The sequence below is a fragment of the Oryctolagus cuniculus genome, chromosome 9, assembly GCF_964237555.1.
Source record: "Oryctolagus cuniculus chromosome 9, mOryCun1.1, whole genome shotgun sequence".
NCBI classification, from domain to species: Eukaryota; Metazoa; Chordata; class Mammalia; order Lagomorpha; family Leporidae; genus Oryctolagus; species Oryctolagus cuniculus.
In genome coordinates, this window is record NC_091440.1 from 20,818,341 (window position 1) to 20,845,059 (window position 26,719).

Sequence of the window (26,719 nt, forward strand, 5' to 3'; positions counted from 1 at the left end):
AGAGCAAGATCAACATGGAGATATTAAATTATTTTGGGCACTTCATATTTTATTTTCTGAGAAGATTACTCTGACTTTTGTATGGAGAATAGATAAAAAAAAATGCTAAAGGGATCTAAGAAACATGAGTTTGTCTGTTCTAAGTTCCCACAGTGCTGATGTTTGTCCAGTTGCTCTACACCCAATGTCCAGCCACACATCATGCAATGCAAGCACTCAGTATACATCAGCTGAATGCTTGGATGAGTGAATGAGATTACCCTTCTATTTATTTTTTATCTGACCCCCAAAAAACTTTCAAATAACAGAAGTAGCTTTTCAAGGTCTGAAAGTTTACCATCTGTGGGGAAAACAAAACCTTTAATATATGGAGAGAACTTTTTCTCTGAAGGACCTTGTAGCATTAAAGATAAAATGTTTCTAAAAACATATTTAATGTGTCATTGTGGATGACAAGTGAAAAGACATACTGTTCCTCTGAGTTCCCCAAGCCTCAAGAAAATATGCCAACAAAAGGGAACAAACTTATAAATAGAAATTATTCACTGGAATACATTGCTTTTCCATTATCATGAGTCAATTTTCAAAATTATACATTGTAACTTTTTATAATAGCTTGATTGTTAAATAATTCATGTCATAAAATTCACCCTCTTGAAATGTGCAATTCAGTTCTTTTTACTATATTCACATTTCTACAACCATCACCACCATCCAATTCTCTATTTTTATCACCCACCAAAAAAATAATGTATCTGCCTGCTTCCTTAACTCCTGGTACCATTAATCCACTTTCTGTCTCAATTTATTTACTATTCTGGACTTTCTGCATAAAGAGAATCATATAATACATAGTCTATGGCACTGACTTCATTCACGTAGTATGTGTTAAAATCATTCATTGTGAGGCCATTAGACAGGTATTTCCAGCCTTCCTGTTTCTAAATAAGCAAACTAAAACGGAAGTTTCATATCCTAGGAAAATGAACCTTTATGCCTACTCAGTCAGAAATGCTCAAATAGTCTCTAACTTAAAGGCCACTGTTTTTTTTTTTTTTCCTAAGTATTTTAATTCTATAAAAACAGTGTGAAAGTCTTCTCCCTTGAATCCTTCAATGGAGCCCTAATGGCTTGCAATCTGGAGCTGCCCAATTCATTAGTACTGCCTGCTCAAATATACTCTTTAAAGTTTTTAGGAGCCTAAGTTTATCTTTTTACATGTTTCAAAGTCTAATCATATTATACCATGCAGCAGTGCTTCATTCCTTATTTTGCCAAAAATTTTCCATTGTATGGTTATTCTTTTATGTATCCATCCATCTGTTGATAACATTCAGGTTGTTTCCAATTGGCTATAATGAATAATACTTGATCATCCATATATAAGGTTTTGTGCACACACGTGTTACAATTTCTTATATATGTACATTGGCATGGAATTTCTGTGCCATATGGTAACTTTGGATTTAACATTTTGAGGAACTGCCAAACTGTTTTCTAAAGTGGCTGTACCATTTTATACTCTCTCCAGCAGTTATGAGTGTTCAAATTTATTCACCAGCTTCACCAACACCTGTTAATATCTGTTTTTTTTTTTATGCTAGCGATCCTACAGGGTATGCCATGGTATCTCACCGTCCCATTGTGGTTTGCCTTTACATGTTCCTAAAGGGTCGTGACATTGACATCTTTTCAAACGCATATCCACCACTTGTAGTTCTTCGTTGTAGAATGTCTATTTAAAATCCACCTAGGCTGGTGCCGTGGCTCACTTGGCTAAACCTCCACCTGTGGCGCTGGCACCCCGGGTTCCAGTCCCAGTTGGGGCACCAGGTATTAGTCCCAGTTGCTCCTCTTCCAGTCCAGCTCCCTGCTGTGGCCCGGGAAGGCAGTGGAGGATGGCCCAAGTGCTTGGGTTCCTGCACCCACATGGGAGACCAGGAGGAAGCACCTGGCTCCTGACTTCGGATTGGCACAGCACAGGCCATAGCGACCACTTGGGGAGTGAACCAACGGAAGGAAGACCTTCTTCTCCATCTCTCTCTCACTGTCTATAACTCTCTGTCTCTCTCTCTTACTGTCTAACTCTGCCTCTCAAAAATAAATAAATTCACCCAGGGCCAGTGTGTGGCTCACTTGGTTAATCTTCCGCCTGTGGCGCTGGCATTCCATATGGGCACCAGGTTCTAGTCTTGGTTGCTCCTCTTCCAGTCCAGCTCTGCTGTGGCCCGGGAAGGCAGTGGAGGATGGCCCAAGTGCTTGGGCCCTTGCACCCGTATGGAAGACCAGGAAGAAGCCCCTGGCTCTTGGCTTCAGATCAGCACAGTGCCAGCCGTAGCGGCCACTTGGGGAGTGAACCAACAGAGGGAAGACCTTTCTCTCTGTCTCTCTCTCTCTCTGTCTATAACTCTACCTGTCAAACAAAAAAAAAAAAAATTAAAAGTCCACCTAGTTTTTTTATTTTTATTTTTAAACTTTTATTTATTGAATATAAATTCCAAAGTACAGCTTATGGAGTACAATGGCTTCCCCCCCCCATAACTTCCCTCCCACGTGCAACCCTCCCCTTTCCCGCTCCCTCTCCCCTTCCATTCACATCAAGATTCATTTTCAATTTTCTTTATATACAGAAGATCAGTTTAGTACATACTAAGTAAAGATTTCAACAGTTTGCACCCACATAGAAACACAAAGTGAAGAATACTGTTTGAGTACTAGATATAGCATTAAATCACACCTAGTTTTTAATAGGTTATTTTTTAATTGATGAGTTGTAAGAATTGTCCAATTAGTTCCTCCATTAAAACATTAACAGGGCATTTATTACACATAAATGGCAGGGGTGTCCTCTGACTTTAATGCAAACATTTTGATTGATTCCATTATTTTCTGAAAAATTATTTAATATTTCTAAAGTGTTTTCTGTATCCTTTTTTTTTGTAAATTTTTATATTTATTTCTATGATGTTTCTACTTTAATTCATGACTACACGTATTTTGCTTCTGTTTGGCAAATTCCAAAATTAAGTAAATATTCTTTTTAAAATTTATTTGTCTATTTATTTGAAAGGCACAATGGCAGAAAGAGAGAGATAAACAGAAAGATCTTCTATCTGTTGGTGCATATTCCAACTGTCCTTAGCTGCTAGGACTGGGTGAGTTTGAAACTGGGAGCCAGCAACTCCATCCTGGTTAGCAGGAACACAACTACTTGGACCCTCATCTGCTGCCTTTTCTGGCACATTAGGAGGAAGATGAATGGGAGCACAGAGATCCCAGACTACAACCAGCACTCTGATATGAGATGCAGTCATGCTATATGGAGATTTAGTCTCTTGCTGTGCCACAACACCCATCCCAGATAGTCTTTCTTGAATGCATGCTTCATTATTAAAAACAAACCTCTAGTTTGTATGCTTTTTTGTTTTTATTTTTTATTTTTTTTAACTTTTATTTAATGAATATAAATTTCCAAAACAGCTTATGGATTACAATGGCTTCCCCCCCCCCATAGCGTCCCTCCCACCCACAACCCTCCCCTTTCCCACTCCCTCTCCCCTTCCATTCACATCAAGATTCATTTTCGATTATCTTAATATACAGAAGATCAGTTTAGCATACATTAAGTAAAGATTTCAACAGTTTGCTCCCACACAGAAACATAAAGTGAAAAATACTGTTTGAGTACTAGTTATAGCATTAAATCTCAATGTACAGCACATTAAGGACAAAGATCCTACATGAGGAGTAAGTGCACAGTGACTCCTGTTGTTGACTTAACAAATTGACACTCTTGTTTATGGCCTCAGTAATCACCCTAGGCTCTTGTCATGAGCTACCAAGGCTATGGAAGCCCCCTGAGTTCACCGACTCTGATCATATTTAGACAAGGCCATGGTCAAAGTGGAACTTCTCTCCTCCCTTCAGAGAAAGGTAGCTACTTCTTTGATGACCTGTTCTTTCCACTGGGATCTCACTCGCAGAGATCTTTCATTTAGGTCCTCTTCCCCTCTTTCTGTTTCTCTTTCTATCACTCTGCTTTTTAAATAAATAAATAAATTTTTTTTTAAAAAAAGAATTCTTATTTTGTAGATGAGAAAACTGTAAGGAAGAAAACAGATAACTAATCTAATCTAAACAGCTTATACATAACAAAATCAGGTAGCAACAGTTGCTATTTAGTGCTGAAGGACCCTTCTTCTGGTCAACAACATGCAAAGCAAATTAGTGACACAGATTCTCACATTGCAAATGTTATACATCAAGCCAACATTTGGTGAATTGGTACTTACACAGCACATGTGAATTTGAGACAAGAATAATGACACTAAAGAACTCGCAATGAAGTCAACCTTTCCCCCCATAAGAATGCAAGGTAAATGCATCCAAACACCAATGGTTTTAGCCCTGAAAATTTCTCTCCATATTGAAAGACGCCTCTTAATCTTTGTTAACTTCATCTTACTTGACTAAGGTCAAGTACAACATATTCCCTATACACTTGTTCAAAATCACCTCTTCTTATTTTTAACTTAGCACAAATACATCATCCTAGTAATCCCAGAAACTAGCTCTGGCTTCCAACCCAGATATACACATGCTATGCTCTTCTATTGTCTTAGTCTGTATCTTCTAACTCTATGGTACAAATGTGGGGCTGGAGACCCATTGGTTATCATATATTATGAAATCAAGTGATTTAGGTAAAATAAACTTTCAAATAAAAATCCAAGTATTTGAGTTTCTAACTCCTCCAAACAACAGAAAAACTCCATCTATTATAAGCAATGAATTTTCTAGTGAAAATTTTGTCATTCTGTTAGCTCAAATAATATTTTTAATATTTTAAGAAAATATTTACCATGCTGTAGAAGCAATGGAACATAGTTTGTGCATTTGCCTAAACAATCTAGGATACTAATTTTAATTGTTTATTTTTATAAAAAGTATAGCTGATGGCCAGCACCGCGGCTCACTAGGCTAATCGTCTGCCTGTGGCGCCAGCACCCCGGGGTTCCAGTTCTGGCTGGGGCATCGGATTCTGTCTCAATTGCTCCTCTTCCAGTCTAGCTCTCTGCTGTGGCCCGGGAAGGCAGTGGAGGATGGCCCAAGTGCTTGGGCCCTGCACCTGCATGGGAGACCATGAGGAAGCACCTGGCTCCTGGCTTCAGATCGGCACAGTACCCCAGCCTTAGCCGCCATTTGGGGGTGAACCATCGGAAAGAAAACCTTTCTCTCTCTCTCTCTCTCTTTCTCTCACTGTATAACTCTGCCTGTCAAAAAAAAAAAAAAAAAAGAGTATAGCTGAAAGAGTTAAAACATAAAATAAATCCATTATTTTTATTTTCTACAGATTCATATAAATGTTGATGTATGCAGAGGTAATGCAATTCTTAACATCTAATTAAAGTAAATTACTATATAAAATTTACCTTGAATTTAATTTTTATAGGATTTATGGTTCTAAAGTGAATCATATGGTAATTCTTAACTAATTTGGATGCAACCAGCTAAATCTATACCAACATTGCATAGCAAAAAGAAGTGAAAAAGAGATTATCTGTAAGAAAAAATAGAGCTGGATGTTTCTTATTGAAAATTATGCTTCTGATCCCATTACATAGTTCAGAAACACCCTTTTGTCTCTAAAGTTATGTAGAATCAATATTCTCCTGAGTCTCCTAGCAGCATCTGTTCTTGTGTCCATCCTCATGTCTGTATTCCTTTTCATAAATTAATGTACTAAATTATGGCAATAACACACTAATTCAATCAATAGCAAATAAAATTTCAAATATATCTTTTTTTTTTTTTTTTTGACAGGCAGAGTGGACGGTGAGAGAGAGAGACAGAGAGAAAGGTCTTCCTTTGCCGTTAGTTCACCCTCCAATGGCCGCTGCAGCCGGCGCACCACACTGATCCAATGGCAGGAGCCAGGTGCTTATCCTGGTCTCCCATGGGGTGCAGGGCCCAAGGACTTGGGCCATCCTCCACTGCACTCCCTGGCCACAGCAGAGAGCTGGCCTGGAAGAGGGGCAACTGGGACAGAATCCAGCCCCCCGACAGGGACTAGAACCCGGTGTGCCGGTGCCGCAAGGGGGAGGATTAGCCTAGTGAGCCGCGGCGCCGGCCCAAATATATCTTTTTCTTTATTTGAAAGGTAGAGTTATAGACAGTGAGAGAGAGATACAGAGACAAAGATCTTCCTTCCATTGGTTCACTCCCCTAAAGCCGCTACGGCCGACGCTGCGCTGATCCCAAGCCAGGAGCCAGGAGCTTCTTCCTGATCTCCCCTGCCGGTGCAGGGCCCAAGCACTTGGGTCATCCTCCACTGCCCTCCTGGGCCATAGCAGAGAGCTGGACTGGAAGAGGGGCAACTGGGACTAAAACCCAGCGCCCATATGGGATGCCGGCACCACAGGCGGAAGATTAACCAAGTGAGCCACGGCACCGGTCCCAACAAATCTAGCTCTTTTTTTTTAAAGATTTATTTTATTTATTTGAAAGACAGAGTTACAGAGAAAGGTAGAGCCAGAGAGAGAGGTCTTCCATCCACTGGTTCACTCCTCAAATGACTGCAACGGCCAGAGCTGAGCTGATCCGAAGCCAGGAGCCAGGAGCTTCTTCCAGGTCTCCCACGTGGCTACAGGGTCTCAAGGACTTAGGCCATCTTCTATTGCTTCTTCCCCAGATCACAGCAGACAGCTGGATTGGAAGCGGAGCAGCCAGGACTTGAATTGGTGCACAACTGGGATGTCAGCATTGCAGGCCGGGGCTTTAACCCACTACACCGCAGCACCAGCCCCCAAATATATCATTTTTATGTATAAAATATGTAAATGTTTATTAACAAGGTTACATATATATATATTTACATATCAACAAAAATATACACACATTCATACACGAGGTTAACTTGAAAAGTTCATAGAAAATGGAATTACAATGTAAGTTTATTTTGGTGCAAATTTTTTAAAATACATTTGTACTTTTTTCATAACATGCATTTTCCATGAACTTTAAGACCTTCAGAATTTCTTATTCAAGAAAAAAAATCATACAATTTGTTAGGGGTGCAGCAGGACTTGTCTCCCCAAAACGCATGCAAGATGTTTAAACTCTGATGTCTTAATATTAATGGTTGATGGATTAAAGGTGGAGATTTGAATTAATTGTGGTGGGTAGGAAGTGGATCCAGATGGTGATCTTCGGTGTCATACCCTCAGTGGGTAATCCTCATGAGGTTACTTTTATTTGCGTTCAAATTCAGCCCATCTATTCTGTGTTTTCCTGGCTCACCATGTGATCCTCCCTCCACACCCACCATGACTCGCAAATGCAGACACCACACTATGGGACCAAACCCTAAACCATAACCTCCAAATTAAAAGCTGAAAAAAAAATTTTTTTCCTTCCCAAGAAGCTATTCTTAGGAATTTTACTTAAAGTAGCACAAAGCAGACTAATAAACAATTGTTTGGTGATATCAAAGGATCATTTAACACTTTGTAGCTTTACATCACTAATAGTTTCCTGAGATCTATACTTCAGAGAAAAGGGTAATGATTTGGGTAGCATTTAATGTACCAAAGAAATCAATGAGGTATTTATAAATAATACAATAATAATTAGCAGGTTTAAATATTTACCGTGAAGGAGATGTTAATCTAAATGTGGAAGTTCATTTTATTCTCAAAATAACTGTGTGATAAGCTTTGTTATTGCCATATTCAACCACAGTGACTGATGCAATCAGAAGTTAAATGATCAATAGCCCAAATTCACAACTAATCAATATTAAAGGCAGATGATGAAATCCAGTCTGAAACTACTGCCTATGCTTTTAATCTCTACTCTTCTGGCACTCTGCTTTAGCTTCATTATATTAGACTTTGTCTTAACACATGGAATGATTATGAAATTAAAAAACTGTCCCGGGGCCTGTGCTGTGGCACAGCAGGTTAAAGCTCTAGCCAGCAGAGCCAACACCCCACTTGGGCACCAGTTCGAGTCCTGGCTGCTCCTCTTGCAATCCAGCTCTCTGATATGGCCTGGGAAAGCAGTAGAAGATGGCCATAAGAGGGAGAGACCCAGAAGTTCCTAGCTCCTGGCTTCAGATCACCTCAGCTCTGGCTGTTGCAGTCATTTGGGGAGTGAATCAATAGAAAGGAAGATCTCCCTCTCTCTGGCTCTACCTCTCTCTGTAACTCTGTCTTTCAAATAAATAGAAAAAATCTTTAAAAAGAAATGTCTCATAAACCAACTTTCAATTTTTTAAAGGTTTACCAATTATAGGACACTTGTTTTTTTTCTCAGAAAACTGAGCACTATTTTTTCTACCTGAAACTTGTACAACAGAAGTATTATACACCAAAAACTTCTATGGATTTCTTAAAGTAGAAATACAGGTTTACTAAAGACTACTCTTGGATATACTTGATCTCATAGATTGTTTTGAGAATGAGACAAAGTCATTACTTTCTGGCTATCAGGTAATTTATTTTGAATGTGTTAAACTCACTGATGTGTGAACTGCTTATCAAAGCTTGATAAACAGTTTATAAATCACTTTGAATTTGGCAGAAATAAATATTAATGAGTCAGTTTTCAAGGAATTTAAAGTAAGTTTCTTCTTCTTTCCCCATAAGTAAAAAAGAGAATTTCAGTTATTTTATTTAGAAAAGTATCTACAATTTATTAGCAATAGATGTTCCTCAAGATAGCCTTAAAATTATTTATTACACAAAATCAGATTGTTGGATCAAAAAAGACTATTCTTTGAAAATCCATCAAAGAATTCATTTGACGAAAGTTTTGTGTAAGACTGTGTTATGAAACCCAAATCCAATTCTAGTATTTTGATATAATAAAGTAGCTTGTTGCACCAAGATCTGCTCAGAACAAGCTCTAGAATAAGGAAAGAACAAAGTGAGTTCTTCAGGCCCCACATGCCCATTGATGTAGGGTCATAGCAATGTTGTAACACACACACCACCACAGCCTGCCTTTTCGTGCAGGACAAGACATTATCAAAGTTTTTCAGTATCTTCCCCAGGTCACTAAAGGGTAGAAAACTCAAGACTGGAGATCATGCCCGTATGATACATACCTGTATGTTTTTAGTACATGAAATAGGAAAAGTAGATAATTTTCTGTGCTATGTTAAAAATAAAAAGATCCTCCAGCTCTTCAAAATACATAACAAAGAAGATCATAAAAATCTACTTAGGAGAGACTTTGGCCTAATGGTTAAGAAACCTGTGACAGAGAACCTGAGTTTGATACTTAGCTCTGACTCCTGACTACGGATCCTACTAATGCAGACACTAGGGAGTAGTGTTGATGGCGCAAGTGTTCCTTCCTGCAACACAGGAGGTCAGGAGAGAGTTCCTGGCTCCCTGATTAATCCTGGCTCTGTCCTGACAATTGCAAACATTCTGGAGAGTGAAACAGCAGATGGGAGCACTCAATGTTTCACTATATTTTAAATAAAGATTAAAAAAACCTACTCATTTGCATATATTAGAAAGATCAGGTTCTGGGATATTTAACTGTAGATCTCAAATTATCATATCTGGACTTGGTCTTAATATTTTTTATTGCTGTATCTCCTTCTAGAGATATTACATATCATAATATGGACATTCTATTTCCTGTATCTAAATGCTTACTCCCAGTAACTATGAAATACTAGAAACCTCAAAAGTCATTTGTGCCGGCACTGCGGCTCAATAGGCTAATCCTCCACCTGTGGTGCCGGCACACCAGGTTCTAGTCCCGGTCGGGGCACCGGATTCTGTTCCAGTTGCCCCTCTTCCAGGCCGGCTCTCTGCTGTGGCCCAGGAGTGCAGTGGAGGATGGCCCAAGTTCTTGGGCCCTGCACCCCATGGGAGACCAGGAGAAGCACCTGGCTCCTGCCTTCGGATCAGCGTGGTACACCAGCAGCAGCGTGCTGGCCACGGCGGCCATTGGAGGGTGAACTAACGGCAAAGGAAGACCTTTCTCTCTGTCTCTCTCTCTCTCACTGTCCACTCTGCCTGTCAAAAAAAAAAAAAAAAGTCATTTGTATCTTCTCTTGAGTTGGTTTATTGTGTCCCTTGAAATGGTTCTAATATCTAATTTTCCTAAAGGATGAGAGAAAACAAAAAGACCAGGACCATATTCTCTGCTTGTCTCTCATTTTCTCTCTGTCTCTGTAACTCTGCCTTTGAAATAAATAAATAAATTTTGTAAAGGGGCAATAGCATTGTGGCACAGAGAGTTAAGCTACTGCCTGCAATTCTGGCATCCCATATGGGTACTGGTTTGAGTCCTGGCTGCTCCATTTCCAATCCAGCTCCTTGTTATCATGTTTGGGAAAGCAACAGAAGATGGCCCAGGTACTTGGGCCCCTGCCACCTAAGTGGGAGACCCAGAGAAGCTCCTGGTTCCCAGCTTTGGCCTGACATACTCATGACAGTCGCATCCATTTGGGGAGTGAACCAGTACATGGAAGATATCTCTCTGTGTGTCTCATTCTCTTGCTCTTTCTGTAATTCTGCCTCTCAAATAAATAAATAAATCTTACAAAATGACAAGCATTATTGTATGAACTCAGGAACCTTGTTCACCATTAGGGACACTCAGTAGAATGGAACAAGGAGTGTGTGTCAAAATCCAATTCACATTCTACTCCTATCACAGTGGCCCACCCACTTTAAGTGGGTGGTATTTTCACTTTGCATAAATGAACCATATAGGCTCACAGTGACCCTGCAAAAACCTCAGAGTTAGGAAGAGAAAGGAAGGAAGTTGTTAGTCATGCAGCTTTTCAGAACCAATTTCTATCAGGAATACATTAAATGTTTTGGCATATAGAGGTAATGATGAGAATGTTTATTCCTTCAATCAGTGGCACTGGGGAAAACAGTTTTGCTCACATTAAAAAGAATCAGGAAAACCATCAGCAGCATGTCCTGCTCACTGTATTGAAATGAGAATGGTTACTAAGACAGCCTGTGAATAAAGAAAAAAGAAAAAGAAAAGGCCCTACAGAAGAGTGAGAAATAGGAAATCTCACATTCTCCAATTTGATGATTTTGTTTCAAAAACTTCTTAGTCTACCAGGAATAAAACACCATGACACATTTGAAAAAATCATCACACTATCACTGTGACCAATCCTAAAGACTCCTAAAGACACCAAGCTATCAAGTCTTCATGCATACATAACCAATATTTTCTACTTTAAAGCTAAATACCTTCAAAATTCTAACAATAACTACCCATATTTTGAGGGCTAAACACATTACTAGGTGGTTTGCATACATAAAACCCATCTTTCAAAATATAATACCTCAAAAGTTATGTGTTACTATTTCTTTTTGGTCAACGAGAATATTTACGCTCACAAAAGGCTAAGAGACTTGCCTAACTTTATGGATCTCATCACTGCCGATTATAGATTCAAATGTATGCTGTTTCTTACTTTAAATCTGAGCTCTTACAACACTACTGAACTAAATAGCCACTGAGAAGGCTTCGAACTTAGGAGAGAAAGTGGTATTTTAGTGAATCAAAATTTTGATGTAAAATATACAAGATATAATCCCGTTAATCAAATATGTCAACGTATACATTTTCCTATTTTCAAAAGTAAAAATCTGTTATACTGCCCCAACTTGAAAGCACATGGTTACATGTTAATGATTAGAAATGTCATATCTATCTATCTTTCTATGTATCCATTTATTTTTTAACTTTTATTTAATAAATGTAAATTTCCAAAGTACACCTAATGGATTACAATGGCTTCTCCCCCCCACCCCTTAACTTCCCTACCACCTATAACCTTCCCATCTCCCACACCCTCTCCCAACCATTCGCATCAAGATTCATTTTCAATTATCTTTATATATAGAAGATCAACTTAGTACGTATTAAGTAAAGTTTGCACCCACACAAAACATAAAGTGTAAAATACTGTCTCAGTACTAGTTATAGCATTAATTCACATTGAACAACACATTAAGGACAGAGATCCTACATGAGGAGTAAGTGCACAGTGACTCCTGTTGTTGACTTAACAATAATTTGACACTCTTGTTTATGGCATCAGTAATCTCCCTAGGCTCTTGTCATGAGTTGCCAAAGCTATGGAAGCCTTTTGAGTTCACTGACTCCGATCTTATTTAGACAAGGTCATAGTCAAAGTGGAAGTTCTCTGCTCCCTTCAGAGAAAGGTACCTCCTTCTTTGATGGCCCATTCTTTCCACGGGGATCTCACTCGCAGACATCTTTCACTTACGTCCTTTTTTTTTTTTTTTTTTTTTGGCAGAGTATCTTGGCTTTCCATGCCTAAAGTACTCTTATGGGCTCTTCAGCCAGATCGAATGTCTTGAGGGCTGATTCTGAGGCCAGAGTGCTGTTTAGGACATCTAACATTCTATGAGTCTGCTGTGTATCCTGCTTCCCATGTTGGACCATTCTCTCCTTTTTAATTCTATCAGTTAGTATTAGCAGACACTAGTCTTGTTTATATGATCCCTTTGACTCTTAGACCTATCATTATGATAAATTGTGAACAGAAATTGATCACTTGGACTAATGAGATGGCATTGAATTGGAATCCCTTGGCACGTTTCTAATTTACCATTTGGGGCAAGTCAAATTGAGCATGTCCCAAATTGTACATCTCCTCCTTCTCTTATTCCTACTCTTATATTTAACAGGGATCACTTTTCTGTTAAATTTAAACACCTAAGAATAATTGTGTGTTAATTACAGAGTATCCATTTATGTTAATCTTTAATTTCTAAGAAATCAGCTGGGAAGTATGGAAAGGCTGCTTACCTGTTCTGATAATTTTTGTCCATTGATGTGAGCCTGCATTATGGCATCATTCACGAGCAAGTGGAAGTTTAGGAGCACATGTTCAATGTCATACGTCCCGTGCATTGCATCTGACAGCTCTTCCAAGGACCGGATGTATGCATGCCAGTGTGGATTAAGCTCTGCCATGTGGGCCAGGCAGCCTCTTACAATATTAAGGCAGTACCCCATGCAAGGCTTACTGAGAGTCAGCCCCTGGCAGTGGGGGCAGTACTGCATCCTCAGGAGGGCTCTGCTGCACTCTTTGGAGAAGCGTAGGTGGTCTGTGGTATTGATGACTTCAATGCCTAGATTGAGTGCCTGCAGAAAGGTGCGGCTGGGCAACAGTGACCTTCCCATCTGCCCCATTACTCTTTTGGGAATACTACCAAACGGACTAACTTCTCGACGAGCCATGCGGATGCATTCTGAGTATTCCAGGGAACTGTCAGTCACATCGGGGTTAATGAGGTGGTTGTAGACCAGAGGAAAAAGACTGTCAAAAAATCTGTTTACAAATTCTTCTGGATTGACATCCACACCAAATAAATAAAGCCCTACATCAGTGAAGAACTCCTGAACTGCAGCAGCAGCCTCTAAGGCCATGTTCCTGTAAGTGTTGCAAAAAAGGATACTGGTATAATTTTCTGCTTGTTTGATGAGAGTTTCAAGGGTTTCTGTAACAAAACAGAGAAAAAGGATGAAAAGACTTTTAGTACACATGTTAAAACTGTTCTGGATAGTTAATGAGTTTAATGCATCAAGCTAACCTAAGGATCTAAATCATAATGCTCAGCCTACTAAAAAATAAGCTTTTCAAAATGATAGCTGGAAACAATGGTCACTATAAACAACACACAAGCTTTATAGAGATATAGTTCCTAGAACCAAAGACTGCTAAACATGCGTTAATCATGGCTTGTTGTTTTATTCTATAGTTATCCATATTCCACTAGTGATAGAAAGCTTGTCACTGAGAAATGTTTTTCATATCTGAAGTTCATTACTTATAAACAACGATATTAAATAGTTGTTTCACCCCTGCTTAAGTTTTGTAGCTTTTGCTTTTTTTTTCCTGAATGAAAGCTTATAAATTATGCAACAGTTACTATAGAGAGGCTAATTTTCCAAAGAAAAACATGACAATCCTCAGACTTCTTAACATTTAAACTAAAAAGAAACAAAATCTTTTACTATCAAACTACCTGTAAATTATCACACCTTGTTAATCATGGGAAAATAAGTGCTGCTATTCGATGAAAATGACTGTGATCACCTTTAAATTATAGTCCATTGTCATATCATCCTACCTTCAAAGACTTTACTGTGCAATATATTGAATTTACTGTGCAATATATTACTTCTTACTTATATAATTGATGCGTCCAAATCAATTTCTCTTCTTAAAGAACCAAGAATAGGGGTGGGTGTTTGCACAGTGGTTAAGGTGCATCTTGGAATGTCCACATTCCATATCTAAATGCCTTGCTTCAAGTCTCAGCTCTGCTGGCAATTCTATGCAATTTTAGCTTCCTCTAATGGACACCATAGGAGGCAGCACATGACTTTGGCCTGAACCAGCCTCAGCTATCATGGGCATTTTTTTTTACTTTTATTTAATGAATATAAATTTCCAAAGTACAGCTTATGGATTACAATGGCTTCCCCCCCATAACATCCCTCCCACCCGCAACCCTCCCCTTTCCCACTCCCTCTTCCCTTCCATTCACATCAAGTTTCATTTTCTATTATCTTAATATACAGAAGATCAGCTTAGTATACATTAAGTAAGGATTTCAACAGTTTGCTCCCACACTGAAACATAAAGTGAAAAATAATAGATGATTTTTTTAAATGATGATGAAATCAGATCAGACCTGTTGTCATGTTTAATCCCAGTGAGACTCAAGTTGGGAATTGATAATTTCTTTTTTTTTTTTTTTTACCGAAGATCAGTTTAGTATGCATTACGTAAAGATTTCAACAGTTTGCACCCCCATAGAAACACAAAGTGAAATATATTGTTTGAGTACTCATTATAGCATTAAATCTCAATGTACAGCACATTAAGGACAGAGATCCTACATGAGGAGTAAGTAAGTGCACAGTGACTCCTGTTGTTGACTTTACCAATTGACACTCCTGTCTATGGCATCAGTAATCTCCCTATGCTCCAGTCATGAGTTTCCAAGGCTATGGAAGTCCTCTGAGTTCTCTGATTCTTATCTTGTTTAGACAAGGTCATAGTCAAAGTGGAGGTTCTCTCCTCCCTTCAGAGAAAGGTACCTCCTTCTTTGAAGACCTGTTCTTTCCACTGGGATCTCACTCACAGAGATCTTTTGCCAGAGTGTCTTGGCTTTCCATGCCTAAAGTACTCTCATGGGCTCTTCAGTCAGATCGAATGCCTTTAGGGCTGATTCTGAGGCCAGAGTGCTGTTTAGGACATCTGCCATTCTATGAGTCTGCTGAGTATCTCACTTCCCATGCTGGATCACTCTCCCCTTTATTTATTCTATCGGTTAGTGTTAGCAGGTACTTGTGGGGAGCAACTCGGACTAGACTAAGTTACTGGAATTAAGACTTATTCTATGCATCTGCTCTTCCACAATATGGCGCTGAGAAGGGAGAAACAGCTTCTACACAGCTGCCTCCAGTTCAACCAATAAACTGTAGGACCTACTCCTGATTGGAGGAGAGCAGCGTACTCGGCGTGTGGGTAGCAGAGCACGGATTGGTGGAAGAGGACTATAAAGGAGGAGAGAGACAACATGCACCAGAAACATCTATCTGAAGGAACACCTGTGCAGCCCCCGAGAGAGCCAGCCAGCGGTGTGCCGCTCCCCTGCGGAAGTAGGGAAAGTGGCCAGGGGGAACCGCCCTTCCACGGAGGTGGAAGGGACGGTAGCCAACCTGGGAAGAACCAGCAGCAAACCCGGGGAGGGCCGAGCAGACAAAAGAACAGCGCAGGGTCCTGTGTCGTTCCTCCACGAAGACAGAGAGCGACAGTACAAGACTTGTTTATGTGCTCCCTTTGACTCTTAGTCCTTTCATTATGATCAATTGTGAACTGAAATTGATCACTTGGAATAGTGAGATGGCATTGGTACATGCCACCTTGATGGGATTGAATTGGAATCCCCTGGTATGTTTCTAACTCTACCATTTGGGGCAGGTCAGCTTGAGCATGTCCCAAATTGTACATATCTTCCCTCTCTTATCCCCACTCTTATGTTTAACAGGGATCACATTTCAGTTAATTTTCAACACTTAAGAATATCTGTGTATAAATTACAGAATTAAACCAGTCATATTAAGTAGAACAGACAAAAAAACTACTAAGAGGGATAATGTATTAAGTTGTTCATTAACAGTCAGGGCTATGCTGATCAAGTCACCGTTTCTTATAGTGTCCATTTCACTTCAGGAGGTTTCCTTTTTGGTGTTCAGTCAGTTGTCACCGATCAGGGAAAACATATGGTATTTGTCCCTTTGGGACTGGCTCAATTCACTCAGCATGATGTGTTCTAGATTCCTCCATTTTGTTGCAAATGACTGGATTTCCTTGTTTCTTACTGCGGTATAATATTCTAAAGAATACATATCCCATAATTTCTTTATCCAGTCTACTGTTGATGGGCATTTAGGTTGGTTCCAGGTCTTGGCTATTGTGAATTGTGCTGTGATAAACATTAGGGTGCAGACCGTTTTTGTTTGCCAATTTAAACTCCTTTGGGAAAATTCCAAGGAGTGGGATGGCTGGGTCGAATGGTAGGGTTATCTTCAGGTTTCTGAGGAATCTCCAGACTGACTTCCATAGTGGCTTGACCAGTTTGCATTCCCACCAACAGTGGGTTAGTGTCCCTTTTTCCCCACATCCTCGCAAACATCTGTTGTTGGTAGATTTCTGTATGTGAGCGATTCTAACCGGGGTGAGGTGAAACCTCATTGTGGTTTTGATTTGCATTTCCCTGATTTCTAGTGAACTTGAACATTTTTTCATGTGCATGTTGGCCATTTGGATTTCCTCTTTTGAAAAATGTCTATTGAGGTCCTTGGCCCATCTTTTAGTGGGTTGTTTGTTTTGTTCTTGGGGAGTTTCTTGATCTCTTTGTATTCTGGTTATTAACCCTTTATCTGTTGCATAGTTTGCAAATATTTTTTCCCATTCTGTCGGTTGTCTCTTCACTCTCCTGAGTGTTTCTTTTGCAGTACAGAAACTTCTCAATTTGATGCAATCCCAATAGTTGATTTTGGCTTTGACTGCCTATGCCTCCCGGGTCTTTTCCAGAAATTCTTTGCCTGTGCCAATATCTTGAAGGGTTTCTCCAATGTTCTCTAATAACTTCATGGTGTCAGGACGTAGATTTAGGTCTTTAATCCACGTTGAATGGATTTTTGTGTAAGGTGTAAGGTAGGGGTCTTGCTTCATGCTTCTGCACGTGGAAATCCAGTTTTCCCAGCACCATTTATTGAATAGACTGTCCTTGCTCCAGGAATTAGTTTTAGATCCTTGATCAAATATAAGTTGGCTGTAGATGTTTGGATTGATTTCTGGTGTTTCAATTCTGTTCCATTGGTCTATCCATCTGTTTCTGTACCAGTACCATGCTGTTTTGATTACAACTGCCCTGTAGTGTGTCCTGAAATCTGGTATTGTGATGCCTCCGGCTTTGTTTTTGTTGTACAAGATTGCTTTAGCTATTTGAGGTCTCTTGTGCCTCCATATGAATTTCAGCGTCATTTTTTCTAGATCTGAGAAGAATGTCTTTGGTATCTTGATTGGGATTGCATTGAATCTGTAAATTGCTTTTGGGAGAATGGACATTTTGATGATGTTGATTCTTCCAATCCATGAGCATGGAAGATTTTTCCATTTTTTGGTATCCTCTTCTATTTCTTTCTTTAAGATTTTGTAATTCTCATCATAGGGATCTTTAACGTCCTTGGTTAAGTTTATTCCAAGGTATTTGATTGTTTTTGTAGCTATTGTGAATGGGATTGATCTTAGCAGTTCTTTCTCAGTCATGGCGTTGCTTGTGTATACAAAGGCTGTTGATTTTTGTGCGTTGATTTTATATCCTGCCACTTTGCCAAACTCCTCTATGAGTTCCAATAGTCTCTTAGTAGAGTTCTTTGGATCCTCTAAGTAAAGAATCATATCGTCTGCAAAAAGGGATAGTTTGACTTCTTCCTTCTCAATTTGTATTCCTTTCATTTCTTTTTCTTGTCTGATGGCTCTGGCTAAAACTTCCAGAACTATGTTAAATAGCAGTGGTGAGAGTGGGCATCCCTGCCTGGTGCCAGATTTCAGTGGAAATGCTTCCAACTTTTAACCATTCAATAAGATGCTGGCTGTGGGTTTTTTATAAATTGCTTTGATTATATTGAGGAATGTTCCTTCTATACCCAATTTGCTTAGAGTTTTCATCATGAAAGGGTGTTGAATTTTATCAAATGCTTTCTCTGCATCAATTGAGATAATCACATGGTTTTTCTTTTGCAGTCTGTTAATGTGGTGAATCGCATTGATTGATTTGCGAATGTTGAACCATCCCTGCATACCAGGGATGAATCCCACTTTGTCTGGGTGGATGATTTTCCTGATGTGTTGTTGTACTCTATTGGCCAGAATTTTATTGAGGATTTTTGCGTCTATGTTCATCAGGGATATTGGTCTGTAATTTTCTTTCAGTCCTGCATCTTTCTCTGGCTTAGGGATTAAGGTGATGCTGGCTTCATAGAAAGAATTTGGGAGGATTCCCTCTTTTTCGATTGTTCTGAATAGTTTGAGAAGAAATGGGATTAGTTCTTCTTTAAATGTCTGGTAGAATTCAGCAGTGAATCCATCTGGTCTTGGGCTTTTCTTTGTTGGGAGGGCCTTTATTACTGTTTCAATTTCTGTTTCAGTTATGAGTCTATTTAGGTTTTCTATGTCTTCATGGTTCAATTTTGGTAGATTGCATGTGTCCAGGAATCTATCCATTTCTGATAGATTTTCCTGTTTGCTGGCATACAGGTCCTTGTAGTAATTTCTGATGATTCTTTTTATTTCTGTGGTGTCTGTTGTTACGTTTCCTTTTTCATCTCTGATTTTATTGATTTGGGTCTTTTCTTTTTTTAGTTAGTTGGGCCAATGGGGTGTAAATTTTGTTTATTTTTTCAAAAAACCAGCTTCTCGCTTGGCTGATTTTTGTAGTGTTTTTTTGGATTCAATCCTGTTAATTTCTTCTCTGGTTTTAATTATTTCTCTTCTTCTACTAGATTTGGGTTTGGTTTGCTGCAGTTTTTCTAGGTCCTTGAGATGCGCTGAAAGCTCATTTATTTGGTACCTTTCCAATTTCTTGATATAGGCACCTATTGCTATAAATTTGCCTCTCAATACTGCTTTGGCTGTATCCCATAAGTTTTGATATGTTGTGTTGTTGTCTTCATTTACTTCCAGAAAGTTTTTGATTTCTCTTTTGATTTCCTGAATGACCCAGTGTTCATTCAGGAGCATGTTGTTCAGTCTCCATGTGTTTGCATACTTTCTGGGGTTTCCTGAGTTGCTAATTTCCAGCTTCATTCCTTTATGGTCTGAGAAGCTGCATGGTATGATTCTAATTCTTTTGAATTTGCTGAGACTTGCTTTATGGCCTAGTATGTGATCAATCCTAGAGAAGGTTCCATGCACTGCTGAGAAGAATGTGAAGCCTGTAGATGTAGGATTGAAAGTTCTGTAGATATCTGTTAGATCCATTTGGGCAATAGTGTTAATTAAATCTGCTGTTTCCTTGTTGATCTTCTGTCTGGATGATCTGTCTATTTCTGAGAGTGGAGTATTGAAGTCCCCCAGTACTATTGTATTGGAATCTAAATCTCCCTTTAAGTCCCTTAACATATCTTTTAAATAGACCAGTGCCCTGTAATTAGGTGCATATACATTTATAATAGTTACATCTTCCTGTTGAATTGAACCCTTAATCATTATATAGTCCCCCCTTTGTCTCTCTTAACAGTTTTTGTATTAAAGTTTATTTTGTCTGATATTAATATGGCTACACCTTCTTTTTTTTGGTTTCTGTTGGCATGGAATATCTTTTTCCAACCTTTCACTTTCAATCTGCCTGCCTCTTTGTTAGAGAGATGTGTTTCTTGTAGGCAACAAATAGTTGGGTTGTGTTCTTTGAGCCAATCAGCCAAACGGTGTCTTTTAACTGAAGAATTCAGACCATTAATATTTAATGTGACTATTGATACGTAGTGACTTTGCCCTGCCCTTTTCCCGGAGATATTTTCTAGTATATGCTTTGAGCTTCCCATGCTCTTTTACTGGTAGGTTTTCTTCCTTTACCTTCTTTCATATTGATGGCCGTGTTTCTGTGTTTCTGAGTGTAGCACATCTTTAAGTATCCTTTGCAGGGCCGGACGAGTGGCCACAAAGTCTTTCAATTTCTGTTTGCTATGAAAGGTCTTTATTTCACCTTCATTCACATATGAGAGCTTGGCAGGATATAATATTCTGGGCTGGCAATTTTTCTCTCTTAGCACCTGTGCTATGTCTCGCCATTCCCTCCTAGCCTGTAGTGTTTCTGATGAGAAGTCTGCTGTGAGTCTGATTGGAGATCCTCTGAGAGTAATCTGACGTTTCTCTCTTGCACATTTTAGGATCTTTTCTTTATGTTTCACTGTGGTAAGTTTAATTACCACGTGTCGTGGTGAGGATCTCTTTTGGTCATGTTTATTGGGGGTCCTATGAGCTTCCTGTACTAGGATATCTCTGTCCTTCTCCAAACCTGGAAAGTTCTCTGCTAGTATCTCACTAAAAAGGCCTTCTAATCCTTTCTCTCTCTCCATGCCTTCAGGAACTCCTAGAACTCGAATGTTGTTTTTTTTAATAGTATCCTGTAGATTCCCAACAATATTTTTTAGATTTCTAATTTCCTCTTCTTTTCTTTGGTTTGACTGTATGTTTTCCTGTGCTCTATCTTCTAAGTCCGATATTCTCTCGTCTGCTTCACCCATTCTGTTTTTAAGGCTTTCTAATGTGTTTGTCATTTGATCTATTGAGCTCTTCATTTCATTTTGATTTCTCTTCACTATCACACTTTCCTGTTCTACTAGTTTCTGAGTTTCATTTTGATTCTTCCTTAAAATTTCATTTTCACGAGAGAGATTTTCAATCCTGTCCAATAAGGATTTCTGTAGTTCAAGGATGCTTTTGAAAACTTCTAAATGTTCTTATCATAAATTTTTTGAAATCTGTATCTTGCATTTCTTCTATCTCATCATCTTCATAATCTTGGTTTGGGGTGTTTTGTTTATTTGGAGGCATCATAGTGTCATCGTTCATCTTGTTCCCTCAATTTCTGTGTTTGTTGCTTGGCATAGTTAATTCTTCTTTCGTCATTGTGCGTTTTTTTTTTTAATTTTTTTTTTTATTTTGTACTATGTCCGTGTTAAGTGGACTGCCTGCTGTTGGAGGAGCCTTGGGGGCTTGAGATGGGTGTGGCCTGAGAGCTCTGCTTGGTTCTTCCTGGTTAAGGGTGTGCAAAGGTGACACCCTCAGGTTATGCGTGGTAAATCTCTCTCTTTTTATTTATTTATTTATTTATTTATTTATTTAATTTATTCAGGGGGAAGTAATACCACACAGCAAGGCTGTGCAGAATTGATGGTATTTAGCTTCCAGTCTCTGGCTTCTACCCAAAGAGTCTGTATAGGCTCCTCTGGACTCCCACTGGGTTGCCTAGGCTACTGAATTGTAGTGACTCAGTTCTTTAGCTCTCCCCTGTTGATATGTAAATCCAGAGAGGGGGCCTGCTCTTTGTCTCTTGCAAATTCTTCAAGCCTTGCAGCCTTACAACCTTTGCAAGGTTGGGGGAGCGAGAAACCCCCAAGCTTTTTTTTTTCCTTCTTTCCAGTAGTGAGTCTGCTGCACTTTCCGGCCCCCCTCTAGATTCTGACCCCCGTTTCCCCGCCAATGTCTCGGGTTATTGAGCTCACCTCCCCTTCCAGTGCCGATGTGTGGACTCGGAGCCCTGGACATCCCTATCATGGGCATTTGAAGAGTAAACCAGCAGATACGAGATTCTCTCTCTCTCTTTTCATTTAAACAAAATAATATAAAAATTTTAAAAGAGAAAGGACTAAGAGTAACATATCTACAAATTAAGGGAGAAAAACTAAAAATGTGCGTTAGAATAATCAGCAAATGCTATTTAAATAAATGATGACAGTGATAAACCAACTTGGATATACTAGTAATTACATTTTATAATTAGCCTAAATAATGATAATGGCTTGTCAATGGATAATTAATCATAAAATATAATAATCTTTCATAGCCCCAATCTTATAGTCATCTTTAGTTAGTTTGTTAATGACCATACAATAATTTGGTAATAAAATTACTGTTTGAGTTTATTTTTCAAGAAAGATGGAAGAACAGTTGAAAAATAAAATAATAAAAAACTACTTCTCATGAATTACTCATGAAGTAGAACGGTGTCATGAACATGCCTGTATCTTCACAAAGAAAATACATTTTCATAAAAAATACAAATGTCAAAATGTCAAGTATTCTTTTTTAAGATTTATTGGCCGGCGCCGTTGCTCACTAGGCTAATTCTCTGCCTGCAGTGCTGGCACCCCGGGTTCTAGTCCTGGTTGCTCCTCTTCCAGTCCAGCTCTCTGCTGTGGCCCGGGAGAGCAGTGGAGGATGGTCCAAGTGCTTGGTTCACTCCCCAAATGCATGCTACAGCAAGGCTATGCACCAAGCCAAAACCAGGAGCAGGGAACTCTGTTTGGGTCTCCCACGTGAGTGGCAGGGACCCAAGTACTTGGACCATCATCCACTGCCTCCTGGGTGCATCAAAAGGAAGATGGATAGGAAGTACAGAGTAGCTGGAACTAGAACAGCCATTGCAAGAAGGAGGCAGGTAATTCAAGCGGTGGCTTAAAACTCTGAGCCACAACACCAGCCCCATGTCATATATTCTGACTTTGATCTGATGCTGATCCACATTGGGTTCCAGACTTTCATGTGATGTTTCAAGTGTCATCTAACCTCTAGTAAAAGGAAACCACTTTTTTTATTATTATTTTTTTTGCCAGGCAGAATTAGACACTGAGAGAGAAAGTCAGAGAGAGAGTTATAGACAGTGAGAGAGAGAGACAGAGAAGAAGGTCTTCCTTCTGTTGGTTCACTCCCCTAATGGCCACTACGGCCAGCACTGCATCCATCCGAAGCCAGGAGCCGGGTGCTTCCTCCTGGACTCCCATGCAGGTGCAGGGACTATCCTCCACTTGGGCCATCCTCCACTGCCCTCCCAGGACACAGCAGAGAACTGGACTGGAAGAAGAGCAACCAGGACTAGAACCCGGGGTGCCGGCACCGCAGGTGGAGGATTAGCCAAGTGAGCTGTGGTGCCGGCCAGGAAACCACTTTTAAAGGCTTTTTGTAGCTCTACTGCAACACAGAGGTCTATTGGCTATACTGTTAACTAGGCAGAACTCCTGTTATCCATGCATTTCTAGTGCCCTCTAGAGTTTAAATCACATATTAATAAATGAAATAAATGAAAATGGAATAGTAACTGAAGGCACCAATTGAGACTATCAGCTCTGCCCAGTAAGAGAGTCTTAGTACTGTTTCCCCCTAACTGACCAGATCATCTGAGCACCAAGAAGAATGAACAGGTTACCAGGCCTCTGAACTAATTCTAACCTAGGTCTGTGTTGGTCCACAAATATGTGTAACAAACAGCCAGATGATTCTTTCGAGCTGACCAGTTTTTGAAATATTGCAGTTGCAAATAAGTACAAAATGTTCTCTCTATCCCTCTATAGTGGTTCTGCAAGCAATACACCAAAACAGTCTAATACCCCAAGCTGCATTCTCAGTCACTTACTCTGCTTTCACAGATCCACAAGTTTAAGTGTGCAAACAGAACTGAACCATTGTGGATTGAACTAAAATAAAACTGCTAAGCATATATTTTTTTCATAAGATAGGCATATTTTTCTCACTATGTTATGTGTGGTTATTAATTGGGAGATGTAGATCACAAATGATTTTATTTACTAGTAGTGATTGAAAAGCAATATTTACAAATCATTTAAGATAAAATTATAGATTTAAAGATCCCTTATATCAGGCATCCATATATGCTCTCCAAAGGTTTTTTTTTTAGGATTTATTATTTGAAAGAGAAAATGAGAAACAGAGAAAGGGGAGAGAGATTTTCCATCTGCTGGTCCCAATTGGCCAGCTATTGGCCAAGCAGGAGCCAGGAGCCAAGAACTAATCCAGGTCTCTTGTGGGGATGGCTGGGGGCCAAGTACTTGGGCCGTCTTCTATTTTTTTTTCCAGGTGCATTGGCAGGGAGCTGGATTAGAAGTGAAGCAGCTGGGACTCAAATTAGCACACCCACATTGGATGCTACCATTACAGGCCTGGCTCAACCAGCTGCACAGTAAGCTGGCTGCTCTACCAGAGTTTCTAAAGTATGTGTGACAGATAAGTTCATATAACTGCTGTATTAATCTGAGTGCAATACAAACAACTCACCTAATTCATATATACTCTAAGTGATATTCCAACATGCAATTTTTAAATAAAAACAAAGTTTTACCCTATTAATAAAAAATAAGACCCATCTATTTGCTGCCTAAGAAAAACACCTCACAAAGATACTCAAAGACTGAAAGTGAAAGGATGGATAAAGATATTCCATGCTAATGGAAAGCAGAAAGGAGCAGGTATAGTTATCCTAATATCATATAAAATAAATTTTAACACAAAAGCTGTTAAAACAGACAAAGATGGGCACTATGACTAAAGAATGATTAATCCTGCAAAGGATTGATGATTTGGGGTCAGCGCTGTTGCGCAGTGGGTTAACGCCCTGGCCTGAAGTGCGGCATCCCATATGGGCGCTGGTTCTAGTCCCGGCTGCTCCTCTTCTGATCCAGCTATCTGCTATGGCCTGGGATAGCAGTAGAAGATGGCCCAAGTCCTTGGGCTCCTGCACCCACATGGGAGACCCAGAGGAAGCTCCTGGCTCCTGGCTTCAGATTGGCACAGCTCTAGCCATTGCAGCCATCCAGGGAGTGAACCAGTGGATGGAAGACCTCTCTCTGTCTCTACCTCTCTCTGTAATCTGTCTTTCAAATAAATAAAAAGAAACATTTAAAAAGGGATTAATGATTAAGGGATTAAATGATTAAAGGATCAGTTCAACAGGGAGGTTAAAGGAATGATCAAAGGATCAGTTCAACAGGAAATGTGTCTATAATAAATGTGTATGCACACAGTGCAGGGCATCTGGCTACTTAAAACAAATCCTAATGGATCTAAAGGGAGACATAAACTCCAATATGATAATATTAGGAGACTGAAACACCCAACTTTCATCAATGGACATCAACGTATCAACTAGACATAAATTTGAAAATTTATGGAAATGATTGAATATGCCAATACAACATACACAAACTTATTGGATACAGCAAAAGCAGTGTTAAGAGGGAAGCATATAGCAATTGGTGCCTACATAAAGAGATTGGAAAGGGATCAAGTAAATGAGCCATCAATGCATCACAATATCAGATTTCAAAACATATTACAGAGCAGTTATAATCAAAACAGCCTGGTACTGGCATAGAAATAGACATGCAGACATGTACACCAATTGAACAGAACAGAAATTCCAGAAATCAATCCACACATCAACAACCAATTAATCTTTGACAAAGGAGCTAAAATAAATCCCTGGAGAAAGAACAGTCTCTTCAACAAATGATGCTGGGAAAATTGGGTCTCCACATGCAGAAATATGAAACAAGACCCCCTACCTTATACCTTATACAAAAGTCAACTCAAAATGGATCAAGGATCTGAATCTATGACTTGACACCATCAAATTAGTACAGGAGAATATTGGGCAAACTGCAAAACATTGATACAAGCAAAGACTTCTTGGAAGAACAGGCAATCAAAGCCAAAATTGACAGATGGGATTACATCAAGCTGAAAAGCTTCTGCATTGCAAAAGAAACACTCAGCAACGTGAAGAGGCACCCGACAAAATGTGATAAAATGTTTGCAAACTATGCAATTGATAAAGAATTAATATCCAAAATCTATAAAGAGCACAAGAGACTCAACAACAACAAAACAATCAGTTAAGAAATGGACAAATAACGTGAACAGGCATTTTTCAAGAGTGGAAATTCAATTGTCAATAATCACATAAAAAATGTTCAGGATCACTAGATATCAGAGAAATGCAAATCAAACCCAAAATGAGGTTCTACCTCACCACAGTTAGAATGGCTTTCATACAGAAATCAACAAATAATAAATGGTGGCGAGAATGTGGAAAAAAGGTACCCTAATCCACTGTTGGTGGAAATGAAAACTGTACAGCCATTGTGGAAGATAGGAGAGATGCCTCAGAATTCTGAAAATAGATATACCGTATTACCCAGCAATCCCATTCCTGGGATTTACCCAAGGGAAATGGAATCAGCATATGAAAGAGTAGTTTTGGGGACCCAATGCTGCGGCTCACTTGGTTAATCCTCCGCCTGTGGTGCAAGCATCCCATATTGGCACCAGGTTGTAGTCCCGGTTGCTCTTCTTCCAGTCCAGCTCTCTGCTGTAACCCGGGGGCGCAGTGGAGGATGGCCCAGGTGCTTGGGCCCTGCACCCGCATAGGAGACCAGGAAGAGGCACTTGGCTCCTGGCTTCAGATTGGCGCAGCTTGATAGCGGCCATTTGGGGAGTGAACCAATGGAAGGAAGACCTTTATCTCTGTCTTTCTCTCTCATTGTCTATAACTCTACCTGTCAGATAAATAAAAAGAGTGATCTGCATCCCCATGTT

At 39.5% G+C, this 26,719-nt stretch overlaps 1 protein-coding gene across 17 annotated transcripts in view; it reads right to left on the bottom strand.

Annotated features, from left to right (window-relative positions):
* Positions 1-26,719, bottom strand: part of GPC5 (glypican 5) — a 1,599,230-nt gene that overhangs the window by 1,216,936 nt on the left and 355,575 nt on the right. For all 17 annotated transcript variants that reach the window (XR_007921151.2, XR_007921150.2, XR_007921155.2 and 14 more), the window contains exon 3: positions 12,832-13,526. Coding sequence is in view for 13 of the 17 variants with exons in the window: in XM_017343550.3 (XP_017199039.2) it covers positions 12,832-13,526 (695 nt within the window). In the remaining 4 variants the exon portion in view is untranslated. The remainder of the gene's footprint in view (positions 1-12,831; positions 13,527-26,719) is intronic.